The sequence below is a fragment of the Thunnus maccoyii genome, chromosome 8 (genome assembly GCF_910596095.1).
Source record: "Thunnus maccoyii chromosome 8, fThuMac1.1, whole genome shotgun sequence".
In the NCBI taxonomy this organism is placed as follows: domain Eukaryota; kingdom Metazoa; phylum Chordata; class Actinopteri; order Scombriformes; family Scombridae; genus Thunnus; species Thunnus maccoyii.
In genome coordinates, this window is record NC_056540.1 from 17,724,453 (window position 1) to 17,741,925 (window position 17,473).

Sequence of the window (17,473 nt, forward strand, 5' to 3'; positions counted from 1 at the left end):
AAAAATCTCCCTCCTGCTCCTCTGCCGTTTGTTGGGGCCTCTTGGTAAAAAAAAATCTCCAGTAATCACTCAGATATCACAAATCCGTTAGTCTTGTGTGTTTGAACGCTCCCCGGTTTGTATCGCGCTCAAAATGTGTAGGTGTGCTGATTATGTGAACTGACAGTATCGTCAAGGTTAGATAACCAACTGCGGAAGGGGCCCCTCAGAGCTGCAGGGGCCTCAAAAGTTTCAGGCTCACTGAGTGTCAACGGGTTTATGCGCATTTATTTGAAAATTTGTTTGGGAAAATCCACCTCTAAAGCACAATAATGACATGATAAAGGCTTTAAAATGGGTCCTGATTTATGTTGAAGCCCCTTTCAAAATGTTCTAGTTTTGAGACCATTATTTTTGTACTCACATGTTGAATTGTCTTGAATTTGTGTAATTAATCAAATTACTACACAACAAATTTAGGGCCAAATTTATAAAAAAAACAAGCTGCACCCACTGCACAGAGAGGGAGGAATAGAGAATTATTAGGGGCCCAAGAGTTTATGTATGTCCCGGGGCCCCTATATCAGGTTAATCCAGCCGTATCTAGTGTGTTTTATTTGATCCGGTACCTTCCCACGATCAGAATTAATCAAGGTTACTCCTTCACATGAAGTTTCATAATCTAAATAAATGTTTACAGATTTACTGTGACTTATCTGCTGTACTTTAAACATCCATCACTTTTATTACTATATTAACTATTTGAGAAGCACTGTTGCATTGTGAGTTAGGTCCTGTTTTATATTTCCATTTTGACATTAGAGTAGAATAGAACAGAAATAGATGATAACTGGACTGATGCTGGTGTATTTCATTAGCTGTGTAGTCTGACACCCAGTGGTCATCAGTGGTCACTGCAGACTGATGACGACTTTCTTTTTTTAACAATAGTTAACATGAACATCTCGATTGTCCAAATACTAAAAAAACAGTTACTTGTAAAATATTCCACAGTTTTTGTGCATTTCAAAAAAGCTGTAATGAATAAAAAAACCTTCTTCGCTGTACCGGAAGTGAATACAAACATCCCCTGAGTCTTTCCTGTGACGTAGTGCTAGCTCCCGATGCTACACGCGGGAAACAGGCGAACCTGCTGATCACATTGACAGTAAGACACAAAGTTATCAAATAATACTTAATCGTTTATTTAGACACTCGTTTTGCAACTTTTGTAAGTAGCGAGGGAAGTTGATATTGCCTACGTGCTTTACTTGGAGCTAAAATGAACTCTTGAGCATCATTTGGTTTCTTTACGCCGGCCTAGCTGTAATGGAGCGCTCGATTTGATGCACACTGTGTCTCTAATGGGGCGGTGTTCCAGCGCCAGATGTCTTCTCATCCTTTAGATCAAACGTGTGCAACGCCGTTCCGTAAAAGAAGTGCACCCCGTGCAGTCCAAGTTAGCTTAGCTATTGTTTCTTGCGCAGCGATAAGTTAACATTAGCGATGGTTTGTGCTCTGAAATAATGTTTATCTAACCGTTGCTAACGGCTGCGTCTCAGAGAGAAGTAACGGCTTCTATTTTAGTAGAAAATCGCTCTACTGTTAACTGAAATACTAACCGTCATGTGGCTAAGTCAGCAACGTTAACTGTTAGCTAAGTTAGCTTACACAGAATCACTCGGTGCTTTTAAACCGAGAGTGCAGTAGACAGCGTTTATAAAGAAATATGTGGGTATCACAGCGAAAAGTACAATAAAAAGTTATAATCCTGCAATTTAATGCCCTCTCCTCGTTTCTGACCATTCATGTTTTCAGCAACATCAAACTTATTTATCGGGAATGTGGTCAGAAGCTCAATCAAAGGAGCGAAAATGGTTGTTTTAGGATTAAATGAAAGATTCCTGTACCAAGCTGAAAATACAGCTGGAAAATCTGTGGTTTGGCTCCATGTAAGCTAATGATTTCTATTGTGTCTGTCTGCAGAGCATCAGTCATCCTCTGCAGCAGAGATGGGAGACACTCTGGAGTTCAACGAGATTTACCAGGAGGTGAAAGGCTCCTGGGTCAGTATCCTCACCAAACACCTCTGCTCCCTCAACTGATCCAGTAGGATATGAAAATACTTTTGATGGGTGATATCCTCTTTAAAAAGCCATGGTTGTAATGTAATCTTACTCCAGCTGCAAAGTTTTTAGCCCTGTTATATGAATGAGATCTTTTTTTAATATACTTGTTAAACTGGAAAAGAATGAAGAATAAAAACATCATGCAGTTACATTATAATAGTCAGTATCAGAGGAGTAACCTGCTTTGCACTTGGGTTTGTACTGTGAATTGTACAAAAAGACTGGTATGAGAGAACTGGTATTATCGTTGTGGTTTATAAGTTATCCCAAAATTATTTTCATGACCGATTAACATGTTTATTATAGAGCTGCAAAATTCTCTGGTTCCAGCCGTTCAAATGAATATAGAACAAATTCATATCTTCTGCTTTCTTCAGTCTTCATCGATTGTGAACTGAATATCTTTGGATTGTTGACAAAACAAGACATTTGAGGATGTCACCTCAGGCTTTGGGCAACTGTAATCGTCTTGTTTTTTTAACCGATTAATTTATCGGTTAATTAAGAAAATAATCGACAGATTAATTGATAATGAAAATAATCGTTACTTGCAGTTGTAGCTTATTATGTCTTTGTCTGTTTTCTGGTATATAAAATATCAGAAAATGGGGCGCTCTGTGGTGGCCGAGGTGTTAATCTCTCATCTCCGCTGTCGCTGTTAAATAAAGGCATAAAATGTTCAACAACAATAATTTAAAAATATCAGGAAATATTGACTGTCAAAAATGACCATCACAATTTCCCAGAGCCCAAGGGGACGTCATCAAATTGCCTTTTTTCCAGACCAGCAGTCCAAAACCCAAGATATATAGGTATTTAAAGAAGGCCAAAAAATGATGAGGATTATTCATCAATTATCAAAATTGTTGAGAGAATTTTCTCTTGTCAATCAACTAATTGTTTCAGCTTAACTATAAACAAAGTCTTACTTGCAGCTTTGAACTATAGTATTTTAAGATGAATCATGTGTGAGTTTGTATCTTTTGTCTTCTCGTTGTCTCTGCAGAATGACGGCCGGCTGCGTTTCAGCAAGCAGAATGTGGTTTATAAGAGCAGCAAGACAGGGAAGGTGGACAGCATCCCAGCGGGTGAGCTCAACCTGGCCCAGTGGAGACGAGTGTGTTTAGGTCACGGCATCAAACTGTCCACCAGCGGAGGACACGTCTACAAATATGATGGCTTCAGGGACACTGTGAGTGTTTTCTGTACATACACGACATACCTGCAGGCTTCGTTTTATTTGTTTGCTTTTATGTGCAAATAAAGCACAGTTTTTATGTTTAGAAGGCTGATCAGGGCTTCCAGCTGATGCTGTCCATATTTTTCCTGCCGTGATACCTCAACAGACTCAAATTTTTTCTCTCTGGTTGTATTTTCTGTTTCTGGGAAATAATTGTTACCTTACCCAGAGGAGAACAAGGCAAGGCTGGTTTGGTCAGCGCTGTGTTTATGACAAGAGGATGTAACACAAGCAAGGGAACCGCTGATAAACAACTTCCATCCCATGTCTGACATTTCCACAGGAAAACGCTACCATCTTGTGAAAAAAAGGCCACCATTTGAGTGTGTTTTGCTATCAAAAGTACATGAATGAGCCAGCTATTCTCCCAAAAGCTCCTAATGGGATTAATGAGGGAAACCAGCGCTAGCATGTGTGTTCCATAAACAGTGTAATCATCGGCTCATGTGAGTCAGTGTTTATATCAATCCACTGAAACAATTTGGCTCAGAAGACAGACAAGAAAAAAAATTGTGGCTGTGTTTGTTTTTTATCACCCTACTTCTTTTTCTTTCCCCTGCTGGTCTAAGTCTACGGGGAGTGTCAGCGTTCAAGTAAACGGCTCGGATGGAGCAGCGGGTATAACCTGGAGTCTGTGACTGTGAGCGGGGTCTCCTGGGGTTAATCAGTGTATTTTTTGGGGGGGATGGATCCTCGCGCCAGTGCTCAGGGTGTGATGTCATTGTTTATTATCCCACAGCTAGTATCGGTAATCGGGAATTGGCTGGAGGTTTAGCTGCTGGCGAGCTGTGTTGGCGCTTTGATGCATCTGTTCTTCTGAAGTGTCCTTGAGCAACACGATGACTGTCTGCCAGGGAGGCGGTTCTGTAGCCGACCAAGCTTAGCTGTAATTATCTACTGGAGGAGCAGGGGGTGTAGAAGCATGTACAGCACTTCTGTTCATGTCACTTAAAGAACCAGTGTGTAGGATTTAGTGGCATCTAGCGGTCAGGTTGCAGATTGCAACCAACCGAATACCCCTCCATGTCCCCCCTCGCCTTCCAAGCATGTAGGAGAACCTACGATGGCCACAAAAGGCCCTCTCTAGAGCCAGTGTTTGGTTTGTCCGTTCTGGGCTTCTGTAGAAACCTGGCGATGGAACATGGCGGGCTCTGTGGAAGAGGACCCGCTCCCTATGTAGATATAAAGGGCTCATTTTAAGGTAACAAAAACACGATTCTTATTTTCAGCTGATTGTATATTAATTAAAACATACTTATGAATATTATATTGCATTTCTGCCAAGTCCTTTCCGCTAGATGCCACCAAATTCTACTAACATACTACTAACTGGCCCAAGACATCAGCGTTTACATTGAGATTGTGGTGACAAGTGTAAGCAGCAACCCGTTGTGGTTACATGTTGGTATTGGGGTTGAGTATACAACGCTGTTTTGGTACCAACTGTCTGTCAAGTATCAAAATCTGAAATTGAACAAAACCAAAAGTAACACTCTAGGTTGAGTGCTGATTTCTGGGTATCAAACCTCAAAAACAAACAAAACGTGTATTGAAAACTGTCAGGTACCAAAAGTTATTATTGAACGCTTGGTCAGATTCATAGTCTTACGTACTTAATGAAACTTTCCAATTTAAAACATGGATTTTAGACTGTATTTTGTAGGCAAAGTTCTTGTACAGCTACATACAGGACAAACATGTTCATGTTCCTCAAACTTAGATATTGAAAAATAACTTTATTTAGCTACTGAAACTCAGGTATCACACGGGCACAAGCACAGAACAGTTTCATACCTGCCTGATATGGTGAAATATAGAAGCTAAAGAGACAAGTGCATGTTTTAACAACTGAGAGATTGAAGATTGTTGGGAGAGCAGGTTTGAAAAATGTAGTAATAAAAGACAAATCAGTAGGTGGTTACATTGGGCAAACTGTGTGTGTGTGTGTTGTTTGAAGTGAGGGGTCTATGTTTATTATGATTAAACAAGCTGGTAATGAGGAGTAGAGAAACGCTGAACAGCAGGCGTGATGGGGACACTGGGAATGAACATACATCAACACCAACAGGTTGCTCATACACATGTTTTTATGCATTTACACATCTGCTCACACATGCTCTCTTATATAAACAATTCCTTAATCTAGGCTAACAAACACAGTGATGAAGTAAGGCGCTCACACACACACGCACACGCACTGACTCTCTGGGCTCTAATTGGCTGTAATAACCTTATGGACAGGCAGATATCCAGGTGCGTAAACGCTTGTTTCCCACAGTCTCACTCTCTGCCGTGCTCACACACCACAATCACTTCCACATGTGTGCGTACTACTCGGACAGTGCCTGTGTGTGTGATTGACCATGTGTTTGTCGCTGTGCGTACGTATGTCTGTGTGTGTGTGTGTGTGTGTGTGTGTGTGTGTGTGTGTGTGTGTCCTTTCCACTTGTAAGCGGGCCTGCAAGATAAATAAACAGGCTGATTGTCAGTGGCGGTGTGGAGGGGAGGACAGAGAGGGCGGATGGATTACATTCACCTCCAATGTTCCCAGGAGGCCCAAGTGGCAGGCGTGGTTATAATTGCGTTGTGATTAATTAGCTCCCCCATCCTCTCTTCATTTTTTAAGGGGTGAGGGTGGTGTTTTGCTAAGCTTTGACCCATGCAGTGCCAGTATGTTTACTGCCTTGCTAACTTTGAGCCTTCCTCTTTTTTTTTTCTATTCTCCCTCCCTGCTCTGTCAAACTCTTTCTCTGACTTCTCTCATGTTCTCCCTCCCCCCTTCCTTGTTTCTTCTTTTGCACCATCAGGACTTTGAGAAGATCTCTGAGTTTTTCAAGGCAAACTACAAGGTGGAGCTGACAGAGAAAGACATGTGTGTGAAGGGCTGGAACTGGGGAACAGCCAAGTTCTCAGGTAAAAATACACACACACATATGACCAAAATGTCCTCACTGCAAGATTCATTTTGGCACAGGGTCACTGTAGTAATGTATACTATGCACTGAAAATAAAGAGTAGGGTGAAATTAAGCTGCCATGGTGTGAAGATTAGTTTGGACTGATGTACTTCTGTCAAGCCAAATGATCCGTATAGAACAGATGGAAAGTCTTGACACCTGGCTGAACTGAATTTGGTCCTTTTAATAACCCACTTTCTATAGAAAAATACATAAAACATGAAAAAAATGCATTTAAAAAGTTTGTCACTGACATTAGATAACTGGTTCTCACTCCTCTCCCCTCCTCCACTACAGGACCTCTGTTATCGTTCGATATTAATGACAATACAGCGTTCGAGATCCCGCTGTCCAACGTGTCCCAGTGCGCCACGGGGAAAAATGAAGTCACTCTGGAGTTTCACCAGAATGACGACACTGAGGTCTCACTCATGGAGGTCCGATTCTATGTCCCACCCAGCCAGGCTGATGAACGGCAAGACCCCGTGGAGGTGAGGAAAGATGGGCTGTTTCTTTTACTATTGCCTCCTTCATAAAGTAATATGTTTGGTTTTGTAAACCTATGCTGGTGATAGCACTAAACACGTGTGTCTGCCCTCAGGCGTTTGCCCAGAACGTGCTGTCTAAGGCTGATGTGATCCAGGCAACAGGAGATGCAGTGTGTATCTTCAAAGAGCTGCAGTGTCTTACACCCAGAGGAAGGTTAGAGGATCGACACTTGGACACGAAACAGTCACTCACAGATTTCCTCATTCTTGTTATCCACCCTGACATTAACATGACACAACTTTTGAATCTGGTAGAGGTTTTTTATTCAAAACGCCCTGCAGTTTCTCAAATGAATTCATTTTTGTCATGAAAGGTCAAACTGGTAGTCAGACCCCAGAACATGACGGTGTTAGTGCTCAACTCCTCGAGCTACACGACATCATACACCTCAGCTAAGCATTTGGATTGATGACTTTCTTTATGTCTTCCTCTCTCAGATATGATATCCGTATCTACCCGACCTTCCTTCACCTTCATGGTAAGACCTTTGACTACAAGATTCCTTACACTACCGTCCTCCGTCTATTCCTGCTGCCACACAAGGACCAGAGGCAGATGTTCTTCGTGGTAAGTGGATTTTCCTCTCTGCCTTTCAGTCAGCTCTTTAATTTGACACGGAGATAAAATTGAAGTCTGTACCTATATCGGCTCATTGGTCTCACTTTTTCCTCACACTTGTATTTTCTCTTTTTCACGTTGTCTTGGTAGATCAGTCTGGATCCTCCCATCAAGCAGGGACAGACTCGTTATCACTTCCTTATTCTGCTCTTTTCCAAAGAAGAGGACATCAGCCTCACACTCAACATGAGCGAGTGAGTTTATTGATATTTGATAACTCATAGTACAAACATTAGTCCTGTCTAATGTTGTAGAGTGTGTATCCACTAGGGGGAAGCAAAGATCTGAAGAGGTGTTATTATGTGTTTGCACTGGCACCAACTTCTTCTGTTCTTTGAATTACAGTACATGTAGTGGAAAGATGCCTAAGATCTTAATTTTTAGGTAGAAAACCTGTCCTTTCTTCTGTGTGTCCAACAGGGAGGATGTCGAGCGCCGTTTCGAGGGCAAACTCAGTAAGAACATGTCAGGGTCTCTCTATGAGATGGTCAGCAGGGTGATGAAGGCCCTGGTCAACCGAAAGATCACCGTGCCAGGAAACTTCCAGGGGTAGGCACCTCATTAACGTATTCAGAAAACACATTTTCTCACGTTAAGTACATCCAGTCACACTTCCACCTTCCACTTCCATCTCTTACTCCTCAGCCACTCGGGGGCTCAGTGCATCACCTGCTCCTACAAAGCGTCGTCAGGCCTCCTCTACCCCCTGGAGAGGGGCTTCATCTACGTCCACAAGCCCCCTGTGCACCTGCGCTTTGAGGAGATCTCTTGCGTCAACTTTGCCAGAGGCACCACCACAACGCGCTCCTTCGACTTTGAGATCGAGACCAAGCAGGGGAACCAGTACACCTTCAGCAGCATTGAGAGGTGAGGACGCAGCGCACACGAGTTCTGTCATTCAAGAATATCTGTAATCAGATCATCAGATCTACAAGAACAATGAGCACTTTGACATGAACATAAGAATCCTGGTTTTGGGTTTCAACAGGATTTTTATTATGGATATGTAACAAGGATCATTCTTCTCATTCCTGTTTACATGAGTCAGTATTCAGGTTTCTGATTGTCTGTGTCCTCGACCTTCAGCTACTTAGCGTAATTTCTGCAATAGTTACATCAATTAATGAGGATGAGCACTTTGGTTTTTGGCTGCCTGGAGTTTGCTGCAGTCAGCACTTTGCTTCTCCATCTTATCACCAGTAATGAATGAGGGAAGTGCTAAAATGTATCATCCACATTATCGTCAGACTCTCACTTCCAATTAATACTTCACCCACTACCTGCTACGTGACTCAAGCTAAGAACGCACTGGCACGTATGGCAGGCGGTAATCAGAAACCTGGAGAAGTTGTTTACATGCCACAGTATCCTGTTTCTTTTATTTATGTATTTTTCTTTGTTGTAGTGATACATCTAGCATATTCCAGTTTCTCAAAACAAGGATAAGACTTGTTAAACACGCAGGCAGTGGAAACACAGGCTCAGTTGCTGTTGCTTTATATCGAGCTGCTTTGGTTTGATTGGTTCACAGACAAAGTGTGTACGGCACTCAGCAGAACCAAAGTTTGAGAACAGGCAAAGACTTTGTACAACACACCTGACATCACCTAAAAGAGTTACTGTGCAGAGTGATGGGAAACTTTTACTGATTTAAACAACAATTTAGGTGTTTGACAAGGAATAATCGTGTTAATGCCAGTACATGCGTAGAGAAGTGTTTTTGCTGCTGCGCTGCATATTGGTGGGAATTCATTGACAATAGTTGCTGTTGAAAGCAGATATTTGGTTATTTCCACTGACTTTAGTTTGTTGTACTCTGTTATATTGTCAGAGCATGAAGATCTGGTTGGTTTGCCAGTAGGACTGAACAATAAACAGAATTCATTGAATTGCCGACACTGGGAATCTTGCCTAACTAAATTTACTCCCCTTGTAGTTTTCAACAAATAATTTAAATCAATTAAAATTAAACTGAGAATAGCTACATCAGTCAGACATCCAACCAGAAGTTCAACCAATCAATCAGCCCAAAGTCTAGAATATAAAAGTAGTCGTACTGTAATTAATCGAGACAGATTTATAAAAAGTGAGCAAACCTGAGAATGGAAATTTCATGTGCTGATGTATTTAAAAATACTGAACTCATCTTTGTTAAGATTAAATGTGATAATTTGTTGTAATACAGATTTTAGATCATATTTTCAACTGAAAGTATCGAGTGAATCCAAACCAGCCAAACTAACTCGTGTCTTTCTCCCCTTTTTAGAGAAGAGTACGGCAAACTGTTTGACTTTGTTAACGCCAAGAAGCTCAACATCAAGAACAGAGGGTTCAAAGAGGTAACACATTAGCCATCAAACATTCTCCCAGTTTGTAAGATATCACACCAGTTTGTCAGACATACTCCATCCCAGATATTGATGGTTGTTGCCCTTCTCCTATGTGTCTGTCCTTGTACCCCTGTAGAAGAAGGTAGGTGTGGTCACGGGCGTCACATGTGGACTAGGAACTTGATTTTATTGGTGTGGAGTGATTTCTGCTTGCATGGCGTGCCGCTCTGTGTGTGTGTGTGTGTGTGTGTGTGTTAAGAAGAGTTGACTCCTATGATCTTGATTTTGTTTGGACGTTACCAATAAGATTTGTGTTGGCCATGATGAATCTGGACTGATTTGTGACTAATAATGGGACAGGGGGGTGAAGGAGTGTTTGATAACTTAGTGAGTGAGTGTGTGCGCGCGTGTGTGTGTGTGTGTATGTGTGTATTTATTTGCATTGTGCTGACTAATGTGTGGCCCGGGGGCTTTTGGTGTGCTTTAACACTCAACACAGCTGTCACCATGACCGCAGCAACATAGGCAGTGCTGATTGCATTACCCATAATACTGTCTGTTTGACAGACTGATCAGTCTAAAAACACAGCTGAAGCACCACCTCAATTTCAGTGGTAACAAGGCCATCTGTTGCCATGGGGACGAGGTCAGCAGAGTAGGTCAAGGAAAATGAATGGGACCGCTCTCCATTTCCTGTCTGTGTTTTGATTGGAGCCTCGCTGGCTTGTTGTCTCTGTCCCCCGGCAGTCACAGATATTGATGAGCGCAGATCGGAAAGAAAGTGGGAAAAGAAAATAGTTTGGAGTTGGTATCCGAGATGACCTTACAGTGTAGCCAGATTTTTTTCTGTGTGTGGGTTTTTGTTTTTTGTCATTTTATGTGTGTGTGATTTCTTTTTTAATGAGTGGCACGTCACACTAAAAATCTGCATGGTTTTGTCTTTTGATTCATGACAATACAACCGACAACACCGCAATGTCAAATTCTGCTCTTGCATTTTTGTGAATTAAACACAAATGAAGCACTTTATATGGCAGTTCGGAGGTGTACATTATGTTAATGATCAAATATCACACATCCACTCATGAACACGTGTCATTCATCCAGTTTAAATGAGAAAGTTAGTTTAAGTTAAGCTGGTTTGTTGAATCTCGCAGCACTCAGCAGACAAACCTCACAGAAAAAAGTCAGATAGATTTAGGATAAGAATACGAAAATGTTCTTGCACGAGGCCCAAAGTTTGCAGGATCATCCAGTAAAACTTAAAATTCACAAAAATGGTATCCTGACATAAAAACAATAATTGACACAAACTGACTCAACCATCAAACTTAGTTTTCTTTATTTTGTTTAGAGTTAAAACAATTCGTCCATAATGCAACAGAAAATTATTATTCTACAATATATAACTAATTTATTGACTCATCATTTAAGTCCTTTATTAAGCAATAAAATCCACATTTGCTGTTTCCAGCTCCTCAGATGTTTGGATTGGCTGATTTCTTATTGTAAATTAAAAGTCTTTGGAGAAAAACAAGCAATTGTAAGATGTACCCGTGGCTCTGGGAAATGGTGATGGGCATTTTTCTGACATTTTACAAACTAAATGATCAATCAACAGTGAAATTAGTTGTATCTCTGATGTTTTATCAAGGGCTCCTGATGAGATTTTCCGAAGAAGAGTTCTCTATGAAAATGCTGCATTGTGGATAGTGTTGTTTTGGGGTTTTGACCATACAGTGTCCTTCCAGGGCATGAAGGGTAAGATTGACGAGTACAGCGACTCAGACGACGACCAGCATGATGCCTACCTGGAGAGGATGAAGGCCGAGGGCAAGATCAGAGAGGAGGGCAATGACAGCGACGATTCGGATAGCGGAAGCGGTCAGTGATAGTTTCAGTATGTACGAGATCGGCATTACATATTGAATTTAGATCAGCATGTCTGATTGGGGCCTTTCTTTCCTGTTTCACTCTTTAGATGAGTCTTTCAACCCTGGTGAAGAAGATGACGACATTGCAGAAGAGTAAGTGACTCTCTCTCTCTCTCTCTCTTAGAATTGCTCTTTGTTTTGAATCAGCTCTTCCTTCACTATAACTTCATTTCCTGTTCTGTTTCTGCGCCTCCATCGATCAGGTACGACAGCAAGGCTTCAGCGAGCAACAGCAGCGACGAAGGAGACGAAAGCGAAGATGAGAGCGCAAAGAAGAAGAAGGCAAAGAAAGCCAAAGTGGTGAAGGAGAAGAAGGAAAAGAAACCACGCAAAGAGGTGAGAGCAGATGGGACGGGTACCAAAAGAGAGAATTATGAAGGTACAAGAGACGATGAGATTACTGAGTCTTGTTTCCAGAGGAATGTCCTGGTGTGAACTTGTATAACTGCTCATGTTCACCTGCCAATTTCATTCCTTTTTCCAATTGGAGAAGAAGAAGCAGAAAGATACCGGAGGCCCCAAGAGGCCAATGAGTGCCTACATGCTGTGGCTCAACTCCAGTCGCGAGCGAATCAAGTCGGAGAACCCTGGTATCTCCATCACAGAGATCTCCAAGAAGGCTGGAGAAATGTGGAGACAACTGGGCAAAGATGAGAAGGAGGTGAGGGAAAAGAACAAGGAGGAGGAATTTACATTTTAGACATTAAGCTGACAGGTTTATATAGTTGAGTGCAGTAGTACAGATGGGTTGGGACCATAGAAAGATATGAAACCAAAGAATGCAAGTTAAAGGAAATATTTTTATAGATTTAGAAGGATTTAACTCACACTTTACTTGACCAGCTTTTACAATAACTTTTTCTCTGCTGTAATTGCTGTTTTAGTCATTCCTCACTTTTCTGTTTCTGTTTCCTTCAGGAGTGGGAAGGAAAGGCAGGAGAGGCGAAGAGGCAGTATGACAAAGCGAAGAAAGAGTACAACGAGAGCGGTGGAGGATCATCCTCCGTTTCCAAGAAGTAAGGCTCAAACATTCACTCCCGAGTTTTCTTTTTCTTTCTCTGTCTTCTGACAAAGTCAATCTTTAATATATATCTTTTTTTTTTCTCCTCACCCTTCACTCAATCAGGGACAGCAGGAAGTCTGGAGGTAAAAAGGAGGAGAAGAAGAGGAAGTCTGCCGGAGGAGACAAGGACCGGGAGCGAGGAGGAGGCAACGAAAGCTTCAAAAGCAAAGAGTTCATCGAGACCAGCGAGGAGAGTTCGTCAGACTCAGACCACAAGAGCAAGTCCAAGAGGAAGAAGGTAAAGCCAGTAAAGAGTAATGTTGTTATCAGACAGGATCCATTATCATAAACACTCATGTCTGTTTCTTTCACTTCACCACAACACTTGGACATCGTGCCCTGCAGTCAGTCAGTTTCCTGGATATGTTTACCAATTGTTGTAATGATACACTCACCCATGTACAAATCAGACTTGAGTGGCAGGTTTTCACTCACTTCTAAAAGCCACACAGAAAAACCACCCTCATGTTGATACAGTATTAAACTCTATGTAAAGACAGCAATGATGAGACTTCACTAAAAGCTCAGAGTTTCTTGTGGAATCGGTAAAAGAAAAGGCACAAATAAAATTTCAAATGTGTTTGATATTTGAGTACTACTGAACATGTAAATAAACTTACAGTAGGAAGAGGACAGAGGACTTTTTAAATAATGTAAGCTGTAGTGAAGCTACAGCCTGCAGGTTTTAGGGACAGTTGCAGGGAAAGGAGGACAGGACAAAAACGCACAGAGAAAGAGATGAGGAGTCACAGGTAAGACGGAGAGTCAGTGATTGAGTGTGTGTGAGTGAGTGTGAGGGGAGGAGAGGGGCAATCTCTGTTTGAGAGAGTGCTATGTATCTCTGATATATCGTGTTGCAGAATGCAGCGCTATTCTCTAATAAGACCGCAGAGATGACCGAAAGACCAAGACAATCTTCACTTTTGATATTGGTTAGGAACATGATCTCTGTGGTCTTGAAAGTACTCTGAGACTTCATGGAAATGAACCCAGCATCATCCACGCTGACCACCAATTCCTGTCTCTAGATGTTTTCACATATGAACTTGAGCCAGATCTCGCAAGAGAAACGAGCAACCAGGTCTATGGAAACAATCCCAATAGAAGCAACCCAGACCCTTTGCTGACATGCAGCAAAGGGTCTGGGTTGGAATCGAACACGGGCCGCTGCGGTAAAGATTCAGTCTAACGTTATGTGGCACATGCACTAACCGGTAAACCAGCGGGGCACAGCGCCAGACCAATAGGAACAGGACTTCATTAGACCGTGGCCTAGGGTCCTAATCAGTGCCCAGATTGACATGTTAGATTCCAGTCAACAGTGTTATCCCATAACTACGCTGAAAACGTTTGTAAAGCCTCAGATTTCACAGACATGTCATGTAAACCTTCAACAGCATCTTAGTATCACTCCCATCTTCATATTTTTTTTTTACTGTCGCTCAGATTAAAGAGGAAATAAAAGTAATCTCATTGATGCTCTTGTCTTTCTCACATTACCAAAACATACTCTGAGTTGATTTGTTTGTTTTTATTTACCAGGAATCAGACGAGGAGGAAGAGGCTGTATCCACACCCGCCAGCTCAGAGGAAGAGTCTGACTAAACACACACACTCATACTCATCATACACAAAACCCATGGACCAAACATTTATACTATTCATGTTGATATCTCACAAACAGACTGACAGACAAATCAGCGGAGTTGTATTTTTTTCTTCGTGTTTTGCTTGCTTGAGTACATTTTCACATCCTGTGACTGACTCTGAATGCTCATGTGATCTTTGATATTTGAGCAGGTTTCCCTACTGAAAGCTCAGCGAAGTGGTGGTATGCTGGTGTACTACATTTCCCAGAAATCTTGAAGGGTTTTTTTTTTTTTTTTTTTTCATCTCACCCATGTGGATGGTGGTTGTAGATGTATAGCAATCAGGAGCATAGGGGTTATTAGTTATTAATGCAGAGAGGAGCAAATAGGAAGCTATTTTGTTCATCTAAAAACTGCCAGAAATGTTTTTGTGTTTTTTTTTTTTTTTTTCATGTCATGTTTTCAGGCTAAAATAAATAAATCATTTTTAATAAATTCTCACTTCTCTGATCTCTTGTACACAACCAAATGCATCATAATATCATGTCATAATATAATAGTGTCATAATCATATCATAATAGTGCTGCTGCATGATAATCAATACCAGCAGCTTTAAATCCATAATCAATTTTATGCCTTTATTAATGGTAGACAGATGACATGAAATGAAGAGTCACCGGCTGGATGTGAACTAGAGACATCGTAGTTCATGGTTGATGCTTTAACCCTTTAACCACCAGGGCGCTCCCCTCGTTTGTTATTAGTGAGACCTCTGCAGTCATCATGTTTTCTCCAGAGCAGTGGCAGAGGACAATAAGGTCATGTCCTCTGTATTATTTAATTTAAGCTGTATGTGAATTTCAGTGGAGGAGTGGGAACAGCTTCCCAGAACAATGAGCATCTCAGAGTATATTCTGTTTTGTAATATAATCAGTCTGTTAGATTCTGTGGTGTTTTTTGTTTTTATTTGGCCATGATTCCTCTTTTTATGGTGTGGATGAGTGAAACTTCGTCATAGACCTGATCAGCTTTGTTTGAAGTGAGTCTGCTCTAAGGCAAGTTTCCATTACTGTATGTATTTTTTTCACACATTTACATAAAGACCTAAGAACCAATTTTAGCCAATTGATTACAAAGTCTGGGAATCAAATAATTAAACCACAGGCCCTAAAGAATGAGCTCTCAACTTTTAATCCAACGTGGACAAGAAGTCCTGCAAGTGTTCAGAGAAAAAATATGAGGTTAAACACCAACATTTCCATGAAACTGGCAGACTCCACCATGTAATGATTTATGATCAAAAGCTCTAGTACAGCTACTAAATGGACTGTTGGTGAAATAGTTTTGTCAGTATCTTTTTTCCAACAACAAGAATGAACTTTGAACCTCAACACCGGCCCGTTTTTAGCCATTTTTATAACCATACCAAGTAAAAACGCTTCTCATGTACATAAAAGCTACATGCAAGACTAAAATCCTGGCAGAGTGATCACTGTTGTTCTCAATATTGGTGATAACTAACTTACTGTAATGTTTCACCACATTAAAGGATGCACCAATCCACTGTAGGAATGCAGTGACACTGCGGCTCAGGGAGATCCCATCTACATTGCCTGACAGAAGAAGAGCAAAACCTCTTACTGTTGGTTTTAGGTTATTCCCAAATGATCCCTGGTGTTGTACATCAGGCCCATTTAACCAGGCAGGGTGGTTTTGAAGTGTGTTATCAGTGGCAGATAGATGACTACACTGGTGATGTTTGGAGAGACAGTGGTTTCAAACAGGAGGTCGAAGCCAAGTACACGGTGGTCTGTAAAAGGGCTGCTATATTAGGGTCAACGATGGTGGTTTTTAAAAGCCGAGCACCCCTGGATGTGTGGTTCCTTTCCACTCCCAACAGATGATAAGGTCCTCTTCCTGCACTCTCACTGGATCACCTGTGAATGACCTCGTGTTTGTGTGTGTGTGTGTGTGTGTGTGTGTATGTGTGTTGTCAGTTATGTTGTGATAATTGTGACATAACTTTTTCTTTGGAGTCACTTGAATAATTTCTCCATATTTGTGCCGCTTAAAGTCACAATGAGAGAGGGAGACTGTGTGTTTTCCTGCTTCATGTGGTGTGTGAGGTTGTGTTCATGTGATCTTGGGATGTTTGGTTTGTATGCTAGCGTGTCAGCGGTCAGTGGGATTAAGTATGAACGTATTTACCAGTGATAGGAGAAATATTGAGACTTTTTACTTAAAGACACAGTGAAATGGAAAATACATTTCCCCAGTATTAATCCTGTGTCCTTATGTTTATGGTTCATTTATCTCATTCTATGCCAAATATGTCAAAAATAATAATAATTTGAGTATTTTTATAGCAAAATCCCTTCCTGTAAAGTGGTTTCAAATGTTTGATATCTGATCTCCTCTGTAGTTCCCCCGGTTGTGGAAACTCTGTTTGATCCGCAAAGTCTCTCTCAATCTTTAAGAAAAGACTAAAGACCCAGCTCTTTACAACTTCACACACACACTTCACAAACACCTCTGCACTTGATGGACTGAAGGAAGAGAAAATATAAAACAACAATAAAAAAAATCTGCATTTATGCACTCTATGCATTGCCTGTTGGCATCTACATCCTATCGGACTCAAACTTAGCTTTATGGCACTTACACATGTTGTTCTCTCCTGACTAGATCCCTGCTTGTGTTGTATCAGCTCTCAGATGTTTGTGTGCATGTGTTGATTTTAAATTGTAATCTTGAATTCATGGGCATTTACAAAAAATCATCCAATTAAATGTCACAGTATGGAAGCTAAAAACACTCTAACTACTGTTTCATTGCTAGTAGTAGCTAGTAGTAATACTGCAGTATAAAAATACTGCAATACAAGTACAATTCCTGCATTCAAAATTTACTTTAAATATCAAAAGTAAAAGTACTAATTATGCAAAATAGCCTCACTCAGTGTTAAATTTATTACATATGTACAGATTTACAGAGCCTGTAAAAAGTTTTCATGATCGACAGAAAAATCTCAAAGTGTGAAGAGATCTCTGTAAAGTGATCTAAATTAATTACCAATATGAAATAT

The 17,473-nt window shown here is 41.0% G+C and overlaps 1 protein-coding gene across 3 annotated transcripts; it reads left to right on the plus strand.

The window, feature by feature from the left end:
- Positions 1–1,040: 1,040 nt before the first annotated feature.
- Positions 1,041–14,870, plus strand: ssrp1a (structure specific recognition protein 1a). 3 transcript variants are annotated; one of them, XR_006097507.1, is made up of 19 exons: positions 1,041–1,147; positions 1,966–2,045; positions 3,115–3,300; positions 6,156–6,261; positions 6,602–6,795; positions 6,906–7,006; positions 7,291–7,420; positions 7,562–7,665; positions 7,892–8,020; positions 8,117–8,338; positions 9,738–9,810; positions 11,553–11,685; positions 11,783–11,828; positions 11,939–12,071; positions 12,226–12,396; positions 12,654–12,751; positions 12,862–13,036; positions 13,421–13,550; positions 14,341–14,426. XR_006097507.1 is itself a non-coding variant. In XM_042419547.1 (18 exons), exons 2-18 carry the CDS (start codon positions 1,992–1,994, stop codon positions 14,401–14,403), a joined length of 2,118 nt encoding a protein of 705 aa, XP_042275481.1. In that variant the 5' UTR covers positions 1,042–1,147; positions 1,966–1,991; the 3' UTR covers positions 14,404–14,870. The 3 variants fall into 3 exon arrangements, 2 of the variants coding, with proteins under 2 accessions (XP_042275481.1, XP_042275482.1); XM_042419547.1 differs by lacking the exon at positions 13,421–13,550 and having other exon boundaries at positions 1,042–1,147; positions 14,341–14,870; XM_042419548.1 differs by lacking the exon at positions 13,421–13,550 and having other exon boundaries at positions 1,042–1,147; positions 12,229–12,396; positions 14,341–14,870.
- Positions 14,871–17,473: the final 2,603 nt, after the last annotated feature.